The sequence below is a fragment of the Rhipicephalus microplus genome, unplaced genomic scaffold (assembly GCF_043290135.1).
Source record: "Rhipicephalus microplus isolate Deutch F79 unplaced genomic scaffold, USDA_Rmic scaffold_21, whole genome shotgun sequence".
Taxonomy (NCBI): domain Eukaryota; kingdom Metazoa; phylum Arthropoda; class Arachnida; order Ixodida; family Ixodidae; genus Rhipicephalus; species Rhipicephalus microplus.
The window spans coordinates 10572827-10595011 of record NW_027464594.1 but is presented as its reverse complement, the minus strand read 5'-3'; the positions used below and the strand labels follow the sequence as shown (position 1 = coordinate 10595011).

Sequence of the window (22185 nt, the reverse complement as noted above, 5' to 3'; positions counted from 1 at the left end):
TTTTCCTTCTTTAAGGAACCGCCCCTCCCTTTTCGTCCTACTGTTCTTCATGTGGTACAGGAGGTGTTTAGGCGGCCGCAGTGGAAGAAATCCTCTGCGGTCAGCACTGATTTGTGGGGGTAATATGTTAACCTGGACCCTATGATGAATGCAGAAGACTCGATATAGCCTTTCGCGTACATCGTGTAAAACCGCGAAGAGAACGCATCGACACGGCCGCATGGACCCTTCTCGATGAAATCGGGTGTCACCAATCTAGGTCGATCAAATCATAACTGCGAACGTATACTGCTTCTTTTTCATATTTTGCATTACTTTGCTCGAGTGAAGCGTATCTGCATGGGTTCCTGAAAGTGATGTAGTCAATCAGTTTAATTAATATCCGGTATGAATAGGTTTTTGACGCAACAGTAAACTAAACTTTCCCGTGAAGCGCTTTGAGTTATACCGATGGTGACTCGGTCATTAGTGCGTGGCAGTTTCCTCGTCCTATGTCGTAGAAAATATTTAGAATCGGCTCTCGTGATGCGTGTGGTATAAATATGCGTATCAGACAAGGCCGAACGCGTAGTTATAACTGTGCTAAAACCACGACGTGTGCCATCACTCGTTGGGCGGATGTTCAGGGCAGCGGAGATAGGCGCAATCCTGCACTAGATGTGAAAAGCGTGCCCTGTTTAGTCAACGAAGCACGTTTCGAGCACTCTGCCAAAATCCTGCAAGCTGTATACACTTGCACGTGAAAACTGGAGTGCAAACTAAAACAGAGCATGCACGAACGAGCGCCGTTATGAGAAAGCATATACTGAACACACGATTTATTTGGAATATAGTGTTCGCGAGACAGGCTTATAATTACGGCGATCACCGTTATCAAATCAAGTATAGTTAAGTAAAGCGAGTTTCTCTCTCTCTTTCTCTCTCTCTCTCTCTCTCTCTCTCTATATATATATATATATATATATATATATATATATAAATATATATATATATATATATATATATATATATATATATATATATATATATATATATATATATATATAGATAGATAGATAGATAGATAGATAGATAGATAGATAGATAGATAGATAGATAGATAGATAGAAAAGTGGGACATCCACACTGAGCGAAAAATGTTTGCTTTTTTGTCACTCCTTTACGTCGAGGACGCCGAGTAGCCGAGTGCCCGGCTAAGTATATATATACACTATACGGAGAAACGTAAATTTACTGTGAAATTACTTATACGTCCTCCTCTCACTTGTTAGGCGTGTACCATAACTATAGGCAGTTGTGCAAGTGATCAGCGGCGAAACTAAGTGTAAGTGTAGCAGCCAAACTGTAGTTAAGTGCAATCCCATGTGCTTAGCAGCAAACTCCAAGCACCGAAGTTGCCCCCGAATTCAAGCTAATAGAGCAGAACATTATAACAAAAGGAAAAAGTTAAGAATGGCCGGGAAAAAGGAAATTTCAAGAAAGCGACTATGCATTTTTATAAGGAACGTGAACAGTCCTGGCCTTGGGTAAGCGCTTTAGTGTTCTGTTAGTGTATGCATCTTAAAGATATAATTTATTCGCCACAGATAATCCACATACTGTGCAACGATGCGTTGCGGTACGTGGCCAACACGCACACCGTAACAAGAAGCAACGGTCAGCGCGGATCGCCGCAGATCAAGGAGATTCTGAAATCTGTCCACTATAGCTGCCATAATCTTACTTGGGACGAACGTTCCTGAGCTAAGAAAAAAAAGAACATAACATAAGCTATAGGTCACCCAAATACCCTCCTCCCCAACTTCCTCCTCTTCCATTCGATGGAAAAGCTTCGGCGTGCAAATCCGATTGTTGCCGCCACATCGGGGCGCGGTCGGGTCAGCACCGAAACCCCAGTGGACGATCGTTGCCAGGGATTACGGCGGGGTGCGTGTGACGGACACTGTATACATGCCGCCAAGAGACCTCTCGTTCGCCGATACATCTACAGTACACGAGGGGCGTTTTGTTTACGCAGGATTGAAATCCCCACAAACACACGCATGCCTGCACGTACACACAGACGCACGCGCGTAAATACACAAATCACAGATAGAGAGGTGAAACGAACACACGTATCGCATGTACTATATAGATATCCATGATGCCGTTGTTCGGGTAAGCTCGTTCGTGCCTTCTGAATGCACGCTAACGTGCATGTACAGAAGGCACGGGCGAGTGTGCAATGACATTACCCGAGAACGTATATGCAAACAAGCACACGTAAACATGGACAGCACACACGACACAACAACGACCCCTTGCGCTGATCGGCCCTTGTCATTTGGCGAGATCCGCCGGCGTGGGCAGCGCACAATTGTTGTGTCCTTTCTCCGCGTGACCTGTGCCGATACGTGTGGTCCGCGACGAGGACCGCCCTGTGTCGAGGCAGCGTGTGTATAGACCTCCGCAGTAGCCGCTGTGACAATAAACTTTACAGCGTGGTCTGGCGCACTGTATACGCAACGTGTCATCAACGCTTCTCCCGCACGACGCCGTGGTCTTCGGACGCAACTCCCTGACCATCTATGTTTACACTCAACCGCACGTGTGCTCATCCGGAGGTCTTTTGGGTATCGTGAATTCACAAAATAAAATAAGAGGAATAAGTAGTGCGAACTCTCTTAGTGGTGTGGTGTGTTTGGCGCTTCGATACCCCCTCATCAAATTGCCTATTTTGAGCCGGCACACTGTCACCCAAATCTTTAATGACCGTGCGCAGCGGTTACTTCGTGTCAATGACACACGATGATGAGTGAAGCTGCGAGAAATTCTCTTGCGAACATATTCATTTTGGGCATGCACTTTTTCTAATCCGTTTCAGAGCTATGTTCCGTTGTACAGCGAAGATCTATGGAAAACAGTGCCACTCGCGGCGCGACCGGTAAAGATTTCGGGAACTGTGAATAGGTGATGCGACGAGTTCATAAGGCTCTGTGCAGTATCCGTGATTGACCATGCAGTGTCAACGATCTTTATGAGCTCTAAAGGACAGGAGCGTTTGGACGAACATCAAACACGTGCGAATGTGCATACTAATGTACTATGGGCGTCATATGAAATACGAACGGCGACAAGCTTTCACATTGGTATGGTGCGCAAACCACAGCTCGGGGCTGGACTCGGGCTTCATGATGCGGGCCCGGGCCGGGCCGGAAAAATGAGGCCTGTGCAGTGCTCTGGTTTGCACCCAGGTTTCGAAAGCTCCTCAGAGTGCCCGTTCATAAGGCACAAATTTGAACTGCTTACGGTTGAAACTTATGATAGAAAAAAAAAAGTATGACATGCAAACAAGAACGCCAGACATGGACAACACAAGTGGTGAGGTTTCCTTTGTACGTTTTAGGTGTTATTGTCTGCATGTCTAACCCTTCAGTCATGGATAAACCCCAAACACAAAGCTCAGTATTACATCCTGTTTGTAACGACCTGTGGCGTACCCAAGGGCCCAGTTGGGGGCTCATACCCTAACCCCACTTTTTTTGTCAGTTTTCCTTGCGTAACTATACGTGCACATATAGAAACGCACGCACGACCATACATAAAGTTCGTTGGACCTTCCTCCCTCCCCCCCCCCCCAAAAAAAAAATCTTGCTACACCTTTGATAGCAACGATCCTGTTGAACTGTGTCCGTGTCTGAGTGCCAAGCCTTTTCCAATGCACGAGGCACACAAGCACACCCGCTCTGATAGCTTGCATGAGCAGACTCTACATAGCGTGCAGAGCGGAACCTTCGCACACGGGCATCCACGCCGGAAACACTGCCGCCTTCGTCGGCGCGCACATACCGGCCGACGGGCAGGACCTGTGCTCGCTCAGGTAATGAATACGGCGGCGGAGAGCTAGGCGCGAGCACCTGACGCGGGGTTATAAACGGCTCGGCGGCCAAGATCCATACGACAGCCGGCAGAGTTGGAGAACGGGGCGCGAGCAGAGTAAGGATAACAATGAAAAAAAAAAATAAACCGAAGGAACTAAACAATTAAAGCAAAGCGGCGCGAAGGAGGATGGACTGAGGTCTAGGAGAGACAAAGGAACTCGGTGAACTGAAACCAAACTCACGGGAACAACAACAACCACACTTGAGTGCTCGCCCAAAAGTGCGAGAGGGAGGGGGAGGTAGAAACGATGCGCCGGACGAGCGCCGAATGGGCCTGCGGAGAGAAACAATTAGCAGAGCCCGCATTCGTGCGAGCGAGCCAGCCGAACCGGCCGGCTGGCTAGTGTGGGTGCTTTGTTGCGCCGTCGAGTCACACATGTGTAGTGGTGCACACGCTCTCTCTCTAGATCACGCAGCTGCAGCGGCAGACACGGGATTTATACTACGAGACGGAGGTCCGCAGAAAGAAAAAAACGCGAAAGCACCGGTGCCTCCCCACCGAGCCCTGGAGGGGTCAGCGGAACCTCCCCTCGTTTGGTCGACGTAAATAAAAGGAGAACGAAAGCAGAGCGAGAGGATCGGCCGGGGACCGTCTTCTGAGCGCCTTGCGGGCCGAAGGGGAGTTGCCGACGCCATTTGTTACGCCTCCCCGCATCCGCGTTGTCCACCTGACAGCTCCTCCCCTCGCGAGTGCCACAGCGACGCACACCAGCGCGCGCACCGGCCGAGGTAACAGCGCGCGCTCGGGATGAACAGCAACGCGGTGGTGGTGTTGGCTGAGCGATGCGCCCGGGCTGTTCTGGTCGGCCGGCCGCAGTCAGTCCTCTACCACGCCGATGCCTCGCGCGGGGTTTCTTTCGCGATCCCTCTCAACCTCCGCGGCCGTGTGGGAGCCGAGTGGCCCGCCCCGCTGCGATACCTTCCCGGAGGACCCCATTTGGTGGACCCCGGTGGCAGAGAAGAATCATGCGCATTCCGGCTCGACGCGCATGGGTTGGGCTGCTGCTGCCTCACTCGTTAACCATCGCCCACACTGATGCCCTTGCCCCGCGTTCTTTGCGTTGCTTCCCGTCTTGCGTCTTCTCCCGCAGATGTAACTCACGCTGCAGTGAACGCACTAATCCCTCGCGGTGAGGCATGCTGCAGGCGACACGCAACGCGAGCAAGCGTGAAGCGTCCCCGGTATATGCGGCCCGCACCAGCCGCTGATTGCACCGACTCTCGTTCTATGTTCGCGTCCCTAGGTGTTCAGCGACTCTGCTGGAGGTGTTCGGATGCTACGGCCATCCACGACTCGCCGTGCGATAAAGCTCACTCTTCGTGCGCAACTCAAGCACTTCCTTTCTTTTAGGGACGAAGCTCCTTAAGCTATGCGTCATGCGTCCCCTATGTTTGTAGTAGTAGCGGTGCGTCGTAGTAGTAGGTGCACCTCCACGGCCGGACTGGAGGAGCGGCATGCGCGCGCTCTTTTGAATTGTGGAGGGAACCCGCGCACATTAATAATAAATAAACGGATAGTTGTTTCTGATGAACTAACCAACAGAGACGAGTATCGGTCACTCAATCTCCAATAAAATTTGCCTAGAATTTGACGCTTACTAAAAAAAACAACTATAGTAACATAAGGACGCAGTTTCAGCACTATCTAACTAAAAATGTTGCCACGTCAAACTCGCTGGGCGTAACCTTCTTGGCTTTAGGAATGTTTAGCTAGGTTGGGCCGCAGTGCCATGAACTAGTGGTGGTGAAAGTTGGCAACTAGACACGAAGCGAGGGTCGTAAGAAAGTGCGCGCGTGCCGCTCCTCTAGTCCGGCCGTGCCACCTCTCGTTTAGTCCTTGGAATGTCCGCTGGATGGCGTGACTTCTATATAATTGATGTATGATGAAAAGGTGTGAGATAGCGGTACTTGGAGTGTTCAATAGATGGACGGACGGATGGATAGACGCACAGAGACCGACAGATATACAGAAGGACGGACGGACGGACGGACGCGCGGATGTACGCACGGACGGTCGTACAGACGGACGGACGGAGGCGCGGATGGACTGATGGACGCTTCGCCCACTCATCATCATGCACTCCGTTGATACGCTGTGACTTTTTTGTTTGTTTGTCACTAGCGGCCCTGAAAAGTTTGCAAGGAAACAATCAACTCAACTCGTCGTCTGAGGTAAACATCATTTTACCGAGAATTAGGGAAGCGACATCTGGTCGCGTATCGCTGCGGCCATCTGCATCTGAGCCACTAAAGCATATACTCATAGCGTACACGTCAAGTCGACCACTTATGACGGTTTTACATCCCCCTCTATTGACGATGGTCCAATCGAAAGACAAAGCCACATAACCACTGCCCCACTAGCTGCACGTGAAGTCACAGAGACAATCGTCATCTTATCGTATAACCACCATTTGCCACCCTCAGGCTCAAGGTCATGTTTAGATGACTCCGTTTCATGCCTTGACCTTCTGCGGGACGGCTTTATGCTCTCCCATAGGACAGTACCAATTACTCTAAATCATTCACCACTTTTTCTAAGCACAACCGGTCAATGAGTCTCTTATCATCTCTGCCTGTAGCTTCAGATCACTTCATCATTTTTCTAATCGGATCACACAATCTATCTTGCTAGCATTAAAAGCACTTTCTCTTAGCACGTGCCATATACTCTATAATATAGGACAGGTTATTTGCGCTATATACTCATTACAGGGCTTTTCCTCCTCTGAATTTCCATCACATATTATAGAACATTGGTTAGCCCTGTGGGATCTTTCATTTCATACACATAGCTCTATACTGCTCTCTTTTAAAGCTGTGTGTATTATGACTTTTCTTTCTATCGTTAACAACGCTGTCAAGATCTTCGCCCTTTACTGACAACGTACCGCGAAGTGCGGCTACACCGGTGGCGAAATGTACCAAATTAAGTTCGCAGCGACGTACTTAACGCACACAGTGTAAGCCAATTCAAGCTTAACAGTCGAAGCAAGAAAAGAACAGATGATCAAGCTCTGCGGAGGCCACGGATTCTCGCTCCGTGCCGGAGGCAATGAAGCGTGCTCGTATATAGTCGCAGAACCGTAAAACAAAATGCACCCCAAGTTTGCGGAATCCTGGGGTGGATGACGTAACGTATACACGCCGTTTAGAAACGTGGTCATCCTCGTGCGTGTTTGTGTATACGCCTCTCCCCAGCGGCGGCGTTGCACTGCAGTGCTACTTCGTCGGCTCACAACAGCCCGGGGCGGCGGGCTTCCCTCGAAGTCGTGACTTTCACATTGCCGCCGTCGCCTCCGATCGTGATCCGATGCGATAAGACCAACACAAACGTATACATACATGCACCATGGCGGAGAAGTCTCGATCGGTGCTCCGATGCCGCGAACGGCGGAAACAAGTGAGGAAAATGGGGCGGAAAGGCCCTCGCTGGGCAACGTTCTGCCTCATAATGTTGCGTGCAGTGATGTGCAAACCTTTCCGAAGACAAGTTCGATCAACCACTGCGACAGCGGCAAAGTCATACTTTGAGCGTTTCACGTGCTTAAACAACGTTTGTAATGACTATATATTTACCTTAACGGATTCATCTCGGTTTATGCGCTTTTTCAATTCGCGTCATTCACATTTAGGAATACCAAGTGATTTAAGAATACCGAGTGATTTCGGCTGCCCGATATAACGATTTGTTGGAATGAAGTGGTATGAGGATTCCCCGCGATGTACAATTCAGCAGGGCACCTGATTTAAACTGCGAAAGTGTCAAAGCATTCCATTTGATAACTAATTTCCCCGCTCTTTCAATAACAGGGAGACAGGTTCTTTGCGCACAAGTTTATATAGACTATATCGGGTATTGTGGCCGGCCGTGGCTCTATTCACTCGGTAAATGAGAGGAAATCCGACTTGAAGCCATTAGCAGATCAATATAGGAATAGTGACGCTCTCCGTGAACACAAAATAGAAAGGTAGGAGGAAGGCGGCAAACGGCATATACCCGTTGTCCTTGCTTTTCAACTGTTCCCGAAAGATCTCCCCAAGCAGCCCCTAAGTCCTCATAAACCTGGTGTTCTGGAAGATCACCGCTGCACGTATTATCTACCGTGCAGCGCATCGCCAGCCCCAGTAGCCTTTGACTTATGTAAGGCTCTTCTACCCTCTTACCTGTGGAAGGAACGGAAGTGAGCGAGCGAGGGAGACGCATGCACGCACCTGGATGACGCGCATGTTGAGTCCTGTCTCTTGCGCCAGCTGCTCCCTGATGTGGCGCGTCGGTTTGGGCGTGGCTGCGAAGGCCGCCTTGAGCGTCTCCAGCTGCTTGGCCTTGATGGTGGTGCGCGGTCCTCGCCTCTTGGTGCCCCCCTGGGCCTCGTCTCCCGTCGCCGGCCCGCCCTCGGGACCCGAACCCCCACCGCCTCCAGGCTCCGTCTTGGGACCGTTGGCTACCGACGAGGCGTTGCCCTTGGCCCCACCGCCGCAGGCTGAAGGCGACGCCGCCCCGCCGCCGGGCGTCAGCTCACGCTCCACGCTCGAGTCCCTGTCCTGGTCGCGTAGCAAGAGGTCTGCGTCACCGCCGCCACCGTCCGACGGGTCGTCCAGGTCGAGTGTCGCGTCGCCCGGGGAGCCCGTGGGACCCAGCACTGCGAGATGAAGCATTGGGAATTCAGCCTAATGGATTTCCGTCATTAAGTGCTCAATGCAGCGGTATACAGTCATAGGCGGACAGAGATGAATGCCTCCTGCCCCCTTTTCTGGTGCCCGTGTAATACAACGAGGCTGCAATGAAGGTTTTGTAAAAGGAAGTTGTGTACGTGTCCATCTCAGAGGAAAATATGTCTTGATAGACAACGCCACGTGCGTGCTAACACTGGCGTACGCAGTGCCGTTTTGGTGTTGATATTGATGTATATTGATCGCAGTAACCAGCAAGGTGCGTTGGTTTGTACTTCCCCAATAAAGGCACGAATCATGTGAAGGCGACAGTTGTGCTGGCACAACGCAAAGCAGAAGTCAGAAGAGACAATGAAGTTCTGCCGGTGTCTGACCGTTCAGGAACGGCAGACGAGACTTAACGAATACGCCGTAGGATACGCCGAACAAATATGTACACCTAAGGCGTTAGCTTTGAACTGCGGCAACTAACTAATGCCAAGGACACAGGCTAGCAGCAAGAAGGCTGCCCTAGGAACCCAGTCCCCCTTTCCCCTCTTTTAGATACTGGAGAATGGGGTAATTCGTCGAAAATAAGCAATAAAAGTGCGTATTTTTCTAAAATGGTCAAGATCTTCGGCAAAAGGGCCCTTCCCTGAAAACAGCTCCTGGTACGGGTATGCAAGTTCGTAAACTGTGTATTGATTTCTGACCTTCAGGTTTCTTCCGACAAATTTATTCATGAAGAATGAGGGGCTATTACAAACGTTTCGCCCTATATAATACAGTCATGCATTACAAACGTTGCACCCTATATAATAGATTAATACAAATATGTTCACAAAAGAAGCCAGTACACGTAATTACTGTTGATTCCTGCCGCTCTGCAGCCTCAAAGACGCGTCTCAGTGTGTTTCATGATTAACGGTGGTGTAGTTAATTGCCAGAATTCGTGTGCGTACTTGCGTAAGGGGGAGGTATGTGACACGGCCTGAGTGGAGGACCCCAGGCAGGAAACTGCGGCTTCAGCCCCTTTTCTGGACTCGAGGCGACGCCGCCGCAGTAGCCAACGTAACCTGCGATTGCAATGGAGGGAGGGGGCAGAGAGGAAGAGAGGGCCACGAATATTAGACGCCAGCCTCCACATTCTACATGAGGGTGTAAGGGCACGTTCAAACACGACACGGATGCACACAAGAGAGACAGACAGCGCTCGTGGTTATTCATATCAACACTCCCTGTTGTTGGCAGTCACGATGCCAAGCGTGCACCGCACAAGAACCATAGTTGCAAAGTAGGCTTTTGATTCTTAACCTTTATCGCACGGAGACGTCGCAAAATGACGCGCGATGAATTTGCGATCTCTACAAACAACGATTTGAGTGTTTCTGTTCTTTTGTAGGTTTTTAATTTCAGGGTTGGGAGGAGGGGTAGGATGGCAGGCTGCAACAACAGCAATGTCGAGGCAACAAACATGCTAGAACAGCGTTGCTCTGTCTTCGCGTCTACTTAGTCCACCATGGCGAATGAGTGGCTATAGAGTGCTCGGCTGTTGAGCCTGAGGTCATAGCTTCGATTCCGGCCTTCGAATCGCATGTCGGCAAAGGCAAATCGCCAGAGGGCAGTAGGCCAGTGTGCTGTGCGATGCCCGCAATCGCACTACTGCCCGTTAAAGAACACTAGATTGTCAAATTTTTTAAAATCTCAAGATGGCCCTCTACGACGCTATCCCTTAATCATATCATGACTTGGGGGCTTAGAACTCCAGATATAATCATAATTACTCATAATACTGCGCTAAAATACACCGAAGAGATTCTCGTGCTTGCTATCGCCTGCTGGAAACGTTTCGTCCAATCAAAATGACGACAAAGTAGATTAAGCATTTTGTCAGTTTTATGAACGATATTCAGACAGTACTTGGCCATTACACGTGAGTAGTCAACCTTTGCGTTGCATATACTGCAAGCAGAGCGGGGGGGGGGGGGGGGGGCAAGAAGTTGTGGACGAGTGTGCTCTGTGTGCCATGGCAAAGAAAAGAACAATGTAAATGAAAAAATACGACAGCAAAGAAAAATTCACGTAGAAGGATAGGCCGTAGGTGGGTCTCGGGCTTGGTATGCCCCTGACTAGGGCACCGACTGCTAGCGTTGCATATGCAGCAATTTTCCGTAACTTACCTCTCTGCTGTTACAGGTGCAGCTCCGTTTACGTGAAAAGCCTACTGTTCACTCTTGCTCCCCGCCCCCCTCCGAGTTTAATGCGAAGCGTTCTATGTATACACGTGACGTAGGCTGGTATTTCAGGACGCGATCTAAGCAAACATGAACACCAACCAATTCTTATATATGTCTAAAATTGCTCGAATAAGTGGTTAGTGGCAGCGCATAAAAAACTTTCATATACATGAGTATCATCCAGTTGAAATAGCTATTCAGAAAAGTAGCTATTCACAGAAAATAAAAAGGTTTCTTATACATTTGCAACACTCTAATCTAGCTGTATACTGGACATAGCCCCGGATAACTAAGTGCGTCTGCGCGAGCTTCAGAAATGGGTGCGTGTGGCGTGCACGTGCGTGTGTACACAGCGCCAATAGCACACGCGAGGCCGCCGCCGCAGGGCGCAGATTCCTGAACGCAGATAACATTGTGCTCGCAGAGAGGTCGCATTAATGGTGGCATTCATCACGGCACCAGCACTTTCTACTGCGCATGCACCTTCAATGTTATATAGGCTACACAAGCTTGCAGCCTGCCAACCCGCGAGGCATGGCAACGTGCGCAGCCGACCCTCGCACGTGGCCTGCATTCAGCAGTGCGGCCCACGCTACTGCCACCGAAGACCGCGACCAATGGACTCTCTATGGTGCCCGCATTCAGGCCCATGTCCAAGGACATCACTGCATGCGTGCAATAACTGTAGGGTCAGTCGTGGTCAATAAACTAGGGACGCTTAACAGTATTACTGAGGTCCAGAGGGCCCGTGAGAGAAGGCACGGCCTCACGGCTCGAACAGTTGACGCCGTCCTCGCGGCCCTATAACAGCAAGCAGGGGGCCGGCTGTACGAGTGCACTGGCTGGCTGCTCACGACCTTAACAAAGTTCCAGGTCTGTCTGTCTGTCTGTCTGTCTGTCTGTCTGTCTGTCTGTCTGTCTGTATGTATGTATGTATGTATGTATGTATGTATGTATGTATGTATGTATGTATGTATGTATGTATGTATGTATGTATGTATGTATGTATGTAGGTATGTATGTATGTATGTATGTATGTATGTATGTATGTATGTATGTATGTATGTAATGTAATGTATGTATGTACCGGAAGAGATTGGTAGAACTGTAGTTGTTACACAAAAGAGAAAATAGAGGTTTATGTGAAGATTTGTATAAGATCGGAGCGAGGTGGCCTGGTCGACCGTGACAGATGCAACAAAATTTTATTATCACGAAGAAATAGGGAAGCTGCAGTCGTCAGCGATTCTGATAGACTGTTGGTCGCGTGATCGAATCCGGTCCGCGACTTTCTCATTTTCCATGGAAGCGAAAATGCCTTATGCCTGTGTGCCCAGATTAGGTGCAGGTTAAGGAAACCCCGGTAGCAAAAATTTTCGGGGACCTCCACTACGGCGTCTCTCACAATCATATCGTTGTTTTCGCACGTTAAACCCCAACAATTCTTACGATCGGGCTCAACGGGAGTGCATGTAGTTATCATCACAGTCTTCGCGACAGTAGCCGTGCCGTATACAAATAGATACGTCTGAAAGGACAAAGGGAACGCCTGTTCATCCCGAGCACTTCCTTGCACAAGGCGTCCGTGGGTAATGTAGTTTCAATTACATCTGATTAACTTCTGGAGATAAGTAAATCTCGCTGTAAGCTCAATATGTCCTATAGTTATACTTTTATGAGGGCTTCACAATATCGCTCGCAGAGACAGTCACATAGACGAACTGAACAACCAGACTCCTATACGGAAGAAATAATCCTGCGCGAACGACAGGACCTTAAGTCGCAGAAGGCTGTGAAGGCGCCCCTGCGCTTCTTGCGTTTAACCGGCCTGTCCAAACGACTGTGATCGGAACTCCCTGGATGTGTGCGCATTTGAATTTTTTTCTAATTTATTTTATATCTCTCTACCTCTATCCTCTTTCCGACCCTTTTTCCTATGCCTGTACAGGGTAGCAAACGAGTTCTAGGTTAACCTCCCTGTCTCTTCCTCTTATCTCTCTCTCTCTTTATGAGGGCTTGTGCGCTACGCAACGATACAAAGTGGGCGTGTGTGTGCGTGTGCGTGTGTGTGCGTGCGTGTGTGTGCGTGCGTGTGCGTGCGTGTGCGTGTGCGTGTGTGTGCGTGCGTGTGCGTGCGTGCGTGTGCGTGCGTGTGTGCGTGTGTGTGTGTGTGTGTGTGTGTGTGTGTGTGTGTGTGTGTGTGTGTGTGTGTGTGTGTGTGTGTGTGTGTGTGTGTGTGTGTTTGTGTGTGTGTGTGTGTGTGTGTGTGTGTGTGTGTGTGTGTGTGTGTGTGTGTGTGTGTGTGCCCGCGCGACAGAGAGTGGGAACAGCCAAACAACACCCACGCGCGGTTTGATGTCTGCGGCAAAGGCATTCGAACGTTCATGCAACAGTTCTGGAGGAACACACATGGCTGCCGCATAGACTCATCATCTAATATGGCACTCTGGTGCACACCACGAAGCTTTAGATTCGGTTCCTGCATCGGCAGCTGCTGTCTAATATTGCCTAAAAACATGCAGAAAACGGCCGCTTGCGTCTGTGACGAGATATCAGTACGATTGGACGGTGCAACACGCCTGCTATGTCAGATCCAAGCCTTCCTCTCTGTATTCTGCGTTTGTTGTCTCCGACAAGCACACCTTTTACACGTATATTAGACGATCGGTAAGTGGGCGCTACTGACTTTTAGCTCACGTTCGTTTCTACGTGCATTTGCATGCATCTGAATTATTTTCATACATTACACATAAATATACGAGTAGATAGGAGCTAGGTCGCGAAGTCTGCATGTGATGTGCTCGCCGTTCACAGAAAATTGATAATTTTGCGGCCTACAGATTGCACCACGTACAGTTCGAGCGAACTTGTTGTGTATGTGTATACCACCACTACTAATTAAGCCACGTGCCCAAAACGGATTTTCAACCGCATCTCGTGAAAACGTTTACTGAACTCAACGAAAACCCGATCGAGTTCAGCAGTGTATTCTTGTGAGCCAGTTGATACATGATGACAAAGTGAAGAGTTCCAGCACGCTATATGACGCGAGCCCAAGATCCAGGCTTCCCCCTGAACTTCTTGTTCTTGCGTTGCAGCGTACGCAATGCCTTCACTTTACAAACATTATTACTATAGACACGCGCTAAGCTGTATAGAAACGTCATGCGAAATTAGATCTCAATGAAGGTCTATTGAATCAACAAAAAAAAAGACAATCTCTATATTCAGCACTTCAAGTAGAGTAATAAATCTTGTATGGCTGTCCACGGCTTCAGTCGTGCCATTCGAACGTGATCACCGATAAACTTCGCCGCATTCCACAACGTAGCACGTTAGCGCAAGAGAGAGTTGTTGCGCATGCTGTGCAGACGTGTATGTGCCCGGTTGTCGCACGATGGTGTAAGGCGATCGAGTGCGTGAATGCACAGAGGCGTGTTGGCAGGTAGCGACCTTGAGGAGACGGCGAGGCGGGCTATGAGCGAGCGGCGACTCGGGGCTGCTACCGCCGCCTGCGGCCGATTCCCGTCTGCGATACCGAAGGGGGGACCGCCACCACCGCCGACACAAAACGAACTCATCAATTACCACCGCCCGGGCGAAATATCGACGCCGCTCCACCCCTTGCGTGGAGAGCGAGAAGGAGAGAAGGCACTGTTGTTACGCTTTCTCTCCTCCTGCGAGAAAGTAGAAAAAGACAAAGCGAGGCGAAAATGTCCAAGGATCTTTCACGGCGCGAGACAGAGTGTGCAGGGCTTCGCGCTGTTTGTCGAGCACTTTACCAGTGGTGAATATACGGAAGTTTAGTATAAGTAGTAGCGCAAACAGGAGACACCTCCAATCAGACCGTGAAAGCAACGTTTCTCTAGCGGGAACGCTGTTGACGCCGGAAATATGCGTCAGTGTGTGCGCGCACGCGAGTGTGTGTGTTCTGTCTGTCTGTCTGTCTGTCGGTTGGTCGGTCTGTCTGTCTGTCTGTCTGTCTGTCTGTCTGTCTGTCTGTCTGTTTCCTCACCACGTTTTACAGCGCTGGGCATGCTGCAACATTATTGGTGCGCGTAGATGAGCGAGAAGCGTTCCCATGTCGTTTTCTATATTACTGCGCATGTCCCTCTTGCGCTGCACTATCATACGTATACTACTTATTTTATATAGTGTCTTCCCGCGTTCACGTTGTTCTGCTACTTCTATACGAGAATTATCTCATAAACGCTACCCAGTCGTTTGGTCATATATATATATATATATATATATATATATATATATATATATATATATATATATATATATAAGATGCCCATTACCCCCCATCGGTCTGTATAGAAAAGCTCCAAGCCTCAACATTTAGCCTGTTGCTGTATTGATAAAGATGAGCACACGTATAGTCGCGACTACTCTTCAGTCGTCACATAATCATGAGGAATGCTTGGCACGCGCTGTATACTATGAATAAAAAATTAGGTGACCCTAAAGCTTCGCCTTAGGGAGTTAAACGCGATATAGCAGCATGCTGTTCCTATTGCGTACTTCAAACACTCAGCGCATGAAACCTTTTCGAATTTGCGATGAACCCAATACGGGGCCTTACGGGAATATGCGCAGTCTATAGCGTGCGCGCCTCTTGTAGTGAGGTACTGGCTTTCAGCCACGGAGTTATTATGATAATAACACATTCTTACGGCCATTGTCAATGGACGCTTGCACCACGCATTACTATCGCTATTTTCCGTGTTGCATTGTGAAGCAAGTATGCAAAACGCGAGTGTTTGTGAAGCATGAAAGGTATACTTTCACTTTGTTTCCCAGCAGAGGAAGTTCTTTTCACTGTTTTCACAGGCAGAGGCGTGGCCGTATGCTATATAGCATCCGCTTGCCACGCAAACAACCCGGGTTTGATCCCCGCTTAGAACCAAACAACCCTGGCTCGGTTCGCACTCTGCTTCAGTATTTTATATCATTTATAAATAAATTTCATTCGCATCGCTCTTGGATTTTCCGTCACGCATAAGATAATTATTGGGCCATCTCCCGCTCAAAAAAACCTTGTGTATAGATGCGAAGCAGCGGGCGCTAACTCTTACACTAGCTGGCGGTAGCGTTGACGCTGGCGGTGGCATTGACTCATCAAGCGAAAGCCAAGTACCTCAGCCTCTAGACCACCACGGTGGTGAGCAGTATATTTCAGTGGTGCGGTTATCGCCAACTGCTATCGCATAAAATGAGAAAAAAAAAGCTTGATGTGATAAGATTTGAACCCGGCCTTCCTGCACGATAGTCGAGTATCGTAACACAAAGGAATGCCGGTCCTCGGGAATATATTATCAAAATGACCCTATACAGCTGTAATATCGGGCAAGGAATCACGTTAACAGTGGAAGTGTATAGTATAGAAGAGTAAAATGACGACCATGCGTCACACAATGTGAAACGCGTGACGAGCGGGTCGCGTTTAATGCTTCTAACCCATTACAAAAGGCTCTGGCCGCAATTCTTCATCGTCATCAGCCACCACATCAACAAAGTGGACACGATGCTGCAGATATATAAGTAGCGAACGCTATATACTTCCCCGCAGATTGATAAACAATCGCTTAGCGGGTTCATCTGTACTTCCCGAAAATTGTAATTTATGACCTAGTTTGTACCCTGTCAGTGTTCTTGTAATAGTTGCCCCAAGGGCGCTTACAACGGTCTCCTACAAAGGCCGCTCTTCCAGCTTTCGTTCCAATTGCGCTTCGTGTTCCACTCAGGCATGGCGCTTCTGTTTTTTTTTTTTTTTAGCTATGGTCACACGGATGACGAGTGAGCTACAAAATGTACGCACCAAGTATAGCTCTCGAAAAATGGAGGCGTCTTGAGAAACCTCAGGACGCCTTCTGCCGTGGGATCAAGGTTATATGCTGTTCGTGGGTTTTCTGGTGCTGATGACTGACGCACTCCTGATAGCTAGTACTCGGTCACAGTGTTAACAAGCCGAGAAAAACCATGCATTGCAACTGGACTATGCCGGCGTCGCGAACGTTGGGAAAATGGACAACGGTGGAGAGCCATGTCCTTTAAAGCCAGGGTAAGTGAGATTGAGAGGGAAAAAATGCCGGGAGCTTAGCAGGTAACACCCGGTTTTCTACCCTACATTGAAAGAGGTGTGAGGGGAGAAAGCGAATACAAAATGGGAAAGGAAACAGGAGACGAGACAACTAATCTCAATGATCCAATAGCCCCACGCCTTGAAGCCAGTTGCCAATTTCTACGCAAGGTCAGTTTCCGTTCCTTCGCCGACCAAAATGAATGCATGATACAAAGCAGCATCACACAAGAAACATGGTTCGCCAAATTGAATCCGAACCAACGGAGTCGGTCGTCCAACCCGCCTCCGTTTGTATCTGCTGCAGTGCCTGAACACTTGGGAGGCCCATCCTGCTGTAAGCTTTGTTTGCGCCCGGCCACCTCTGACGGTGCCGAACATTACCAAGAGCAGATGCGAGAGCGACATAATGACGAAGGGCTGGGAGGGAGAGGTAACATTAGGAGTGAGTGCGTGTGCGTAGCAAACACACAAAGACGCACGTATCGCCCGCAAGCTAGCACGCACGCGAGCCAGAGACTAGTTGACGTGCCAGGGTCCTTCCGAAGCCATCGCCGCCGCCCCAAGCTGCTGCTGCCGCTCGCGTAATCTTTCGCGGGGGCCCACGAGGCATGCGACGGGCGAATGCGTCCCGCCCATCGAGAAGCGGTCAGCTCTTTCGGGGGGTGACCAGCCAAGCCCGGTCTCGCAAGAAGCACCCCCTCCCCTCAAGACACACACAAGCAGGCGCACTTACAAGGTGCTGCCGTCATCGTGCCCCGCCGCCGCCAATGTTGATGCGTGCGCGCAAAGATGAGCCGCCCTCGGCACCACGACAGGCGGAGTCGTCGCGGCTCTGGGACTCCTTCTTTCTCCCTGCGTTCATTGGAAGCGCGCACACCCCAGACTCCGACTTCCTGCCACCGTCGCTGCTGCTCTAAACAGCGCTTGTTGATCGGCGGCGTCCCATCTATGCCGCTGCTGCCATCCCCCCTCATGTCGTCCTGTGTTATGCGCGGCCGTCCTGCCACCAGAAGCAGAAGGCGGTGCACAACCTAAGCAGTGACCCTTCTTTCTCTCTTCCTTTCTTTCTTTCCTTGATGAGCGGCAGCCGTGCGTCTTGCTGTTGTTATTCTTGTTTTTGCTGCTCCTTAATCGTACACTCCCTCCCTTCGCTTAATACTCGCCAAACCAGCGCCGGCCGGCTAGTCGACCCGCTTTTAGCCGATTTCGCTGCTTCCTTTCTTCTTCTCGATCACAATCTTGATTTTATTTTTTTTATTCTATCATCTTCCTTCCTGCTGCTCTCGCTATCGTCATCTTTTCTCTAGAAGCTGCAGCCCCGGAGGAAATGGCCGTCGATCTTCGCAGTCCCCCCTACTCCTTCTTCGGCGTTGATATTCTTCTTTATACATTCTTCTTTCTGGCATAAGATGGCGCTGTCGCGGCTGCGTTGTTCTATCCCTAGGGGCGGCCGGTTTTTTCTCGGCCCGTAGCATCGGACAAGCGAGGGTGGGGAGGTCAGCCGGAAGATTTATGGAGCGCCTTTCGGGCTCGAGCCGGCCACCGGCCGCTCGCGCTGCTTCAAGCCGAACGACGGCGTTCTCCTACCCGAGCAGCATAAACCGCATCGCTCTTTGTTATTATTTCGCCCCTTTCTTTTGCACGGCCATTCCTGGCACGACGCGAAACTGACCGTGAGACCCGAAGCACTGGTCCGCGTACGCGAGAAAGGAGAAGTTTAAAGGTCACACACTGGGCTATTTGTGTACTACGTCGTACAGCGAATTATTCTTGCCAGCGAAGAACGTTAAGCGTCTGCAGGACAGCTCCTGTTTACTTCCCAACTTAAGTAGTTGTCCATCGTGCATCTCCGTGCTTAGTGAAAATTCGTGCCCAAAATGTGAGTTGTCAATGACTTAGGAACCGAGCTAGTACGACATGTGATATCATCCTTGACAGACGCTGCTCAAGTGAAGCGTAACTCACGAACGCTTGATGTGTTTTTTTTTTTAACACGTCCTCCCGCAATTTTTCGATCGTGCTCTGTATCTTGTAATTTTAATGATTAACGCAATATGTTTCATGGTTAGGTAGGCGAAAGCACACACTCGGCTCTCGCCCGCAAAAGCCAAGACTAGAAAGCAGGTGCATGGCTTCTCCCACCGGAAGTGACGCCAGCGCCAATCACTGACGTAATAACTACATGCAGCCGCAGCCGGGTTTCTTGGCGTTGGTGAAAACGCGCGCTTTATTAGGCCACAGCAACCAACTCCAGCCGCGGCGTAGAAGAAGGGAATCCCCGCAACAAATATTGTAGCGCCCATCCGTATCAACAACATAGCCAGAGTAATACTTTCGCAAAAGAACATGATAATTTACTGGGCGATTCGCTTTAACGATAAATTTCCTCATCGTAACTCTTTATGTGCGTAAACTTTGTGAGCGTGTACTGCAACCCATTTAAGTAAGACACTGTTAAAGGAACCAACAACTGGCCAGAATGGGTGATTAGATACCGGCGAAAAAAAAAAAGGGGGGGGGGGCGTGAAATATGGTGACATGTGAAAGCATACGTTTCGCGATCTGAGTAGCATTTATATTTTTAAATCGCGTTCAAAAGTAACCAAAACCGGTGTGTCGCACCCCTAGTGCAAGAGCTGTGAACCACAAATATGAAGTCCTAATAACTTTGCTATGATTATTTAAAGGGCCCCAAAATAAGGACCTAAATTTCAAATATATATTTTACTGTTTAAATTTTGTTTGTTTCCTTGTGGATTACAAGATGCAGAGCATAGAAAGCGGCGCTGCTTTCGTGGCCTCTGCGGGAAAACGGGTGCAGTTTGCGCATGCGCGCGACCGCGCAGCGTTTTCAGCGTAGCTCGATTCCCGTCGCGTCGGGCGCGTTGGAAGAATCACGCGAGCCTGTCGCTGCGGCACGTGAAATGCCGTCCATCTCTTGCTCTGCGGAGAATCGGTACCACTTCGTGCGTGCTGCTGCTGGTGGTGGCGATGGTGAAGCTCCGTCAGATAAGTCGATACCGCTGTCGTTCGTCGAAGCATGTCGCTCTGGCAGTACTTGATAGCGGTCCTTGAAAGAGTGTAAACGTGCAGTTTCGTTTTCGAAGACTTGTCTTGGCTCGACTTGACTAAATTCGAAAAAAACTACCTGTGCACTTATACACGGTATTTGCATACGAAGCCCCGGGAAAGTGCTGTAACTCTCATATTGTAATTTAGCCCGCTAGAAAGCAGTGGTCGCGGGACTGCAGGCTTAACAAATACAACTTTACGTGTCTGCACTTAGGGTTTCACTTTTCTTCACTGCTGGCGTTACCCTGGCGTATAATCGCTATCACGATCGCATCCACTGTTTGCAGTATGTCTCCTTAAGACTGCATAATCGCCACAAATTGAAAAATTCTGATTATAAATGTTCTATGGTGTTTTCTCCATTACTATACCGTGACTACAAGCTCTCACAATTAAGCTTCCCGTTACACTCAAGAAAACGAATACCATAAAAATTGGTTGTGGGTCCCTTTAAGTGAATGACGAGTTGCTTCCCCAGTCGACTGCTTACAAGATATATTCACAACTACGGATGCATTGCTGACCCGTTCAGCTCAAAGCAAAATCGAGGAGAGCTCTTCGTTCTTTTCGTCAAGCGCAGACGCACCTGGTTCAAGAGGCTGGTAATATGCATGTAGCCATATCAAGCATCGTTGTGTGTTTCGCGAGAAAACCTTTAATTTCTTATACTTTCGCTGGCGTGAAGCAAACTGTCGAACATTTGGGTACACCCCACGCGACCTTGCAATATGGGTTTCCTTTAGGAGTAAGCATTGTCTCACCGCCACACACAGGGCAGGCTTACGCAACAACACGCGCGCACGCCGCAGCCTCGGCGACGCAGGCGCAACAGGTCAGCCACGCCCGCAGCGGTGTGTACGTGGTCACGTTGCGTGCGCCCGGCAGCCTCCGAGTGGAAGCCAGAAAATTCGCGCTCGTACACCCCTACCGGCCCCGTATTGATAGATAGGTTGGAAAGGGCCTATCGGCCGCGAACTATAGTAGGCGTCGCGTAGGAAGAAGCATTTCGACCCACTCTCGTCCATCGCGCCCTCTCCTCCATCGTATAGATGCTTGCGCCGAGGGATGCGAGCAGAGGAGGGATCCAGATATACGGAAAGAAGGAAAAGCTTGGCAGCGTCGTCTACCAGATTACGCGCGCTGTCGAGCGGAGGACCCATCGGCGCTGCGGGGCCCGCCGTAATTTCGGGGTATGGTGCATGCGCGGGGCTGGCGAGGAGGGGCGACGCGCGGCGGCAACCTGCAATTTGCGCGCCACTTGGACGCACGCCGCCAAGGCTTCCGTGTGCACCGCGAAGAAGAGGAGGAAATGGGACGCGCTTCCTCCGACCTCTTCCTTCCGCCCAGCCGCCGGCGATGTGTCGCCCCGACTTCTGTGTACTTGTGGTGTGCGCGTGTGGTTCTAACGTCGGTGCACGTGTTTTAATTGCTTGTGTTCAGTAATGCGCGCGCACATATGTCGATATATGTCGAAAAGTACCGGCATGCCTTTCACTCTGCGCGTGCGTGCATGTGCATATAGGGCACTTGCGTAATGGCATATTCCTACTCTAAATGGGCGGCCTTTTTGCACGCCTCCCCGTTCCAGTAACCAAGCAGGAGGGGGCGAATGAAATTCTATATACAAATGGTCGTTCATCAACTTATAGTAATCAGTCTATTGTAGCGAAACGTCGGGGTTGTTCAAGTTAGGCGCATCAGACGACCAGGGAGACGAATAAGTGTTGTTGAAACTCCGCGGAGGCAATCGATGAGAAGTCAACACGATGAATTCGGGGAGCACTCATTGGGGGTTTATTTAGCTAACACAACTTCAAGTTACAAAATGCACTGGGTTACAAAGACAAAACATAGAAAATGGTGGCATACCCCTCGGCCCGCATAGCTGGTCTCCGGTGGTGAGATCCGCCGTTGACCCCGACTCCGCTCTCTTTTCAAGTTCAAACATCCTCTTTTTAGCCCTTGGTCGAACAAAGAGTCTTCACAAAAACCAATCACAGGTTGGGACTCGCAGCATCACAACCAATCACAGAAACACTTTCATAAAAGGCACTACATTTGTAAAAACCTCCTTACCAAAATGAAACACGCAAAGGGAAAGGTCCTCCGCACGTGACACTCTCTCCCATACCAGGCCGTGCTGCTTCCTTCGGTCGACTACCGTCGGCGGCCGTTCCCACGCTCGGACCCCGTAAGTTCTTCCATTAACTGTTGC

General features: G+C 49.8%; 1 protein-coding gene across 2 annotated transcripts in view; it reads right to left on the bottom strand.

The window, feature by feature from the left end:
* LOC119179680 (LIM/homeobox protein Lhx1) overlaps positions 1–22185 on the bottom strand; it is a 198832-nt gene that overhangs the window by 51674 nt on the left and 124973 nt on the right. The window contains exons 1-3 of one of the 2 annotated variants that reach the window (XM_075883828.1): positions 17632–17884; positions 9536–9649; positions 8136–8563 (exon numbers count right to left, since the gene is read on the bottom strand). In XM_075883828.1, coding sequence (XP_075739943.1) covers positions 8136–8563; positions 9536–9649; positions 17632–17872 — 783 coding nt within the window. In that variant the 5' untranslated portion in view covers positions 17873–17884. Of the gene's footprint in view, positions 1–8135; positions 8564–9535; positions 9650–17631; positions 17885–22185 lie in introns of those variants that run through there. The other variant, XM_037430833.2, reaches the window with a different exon arrangement.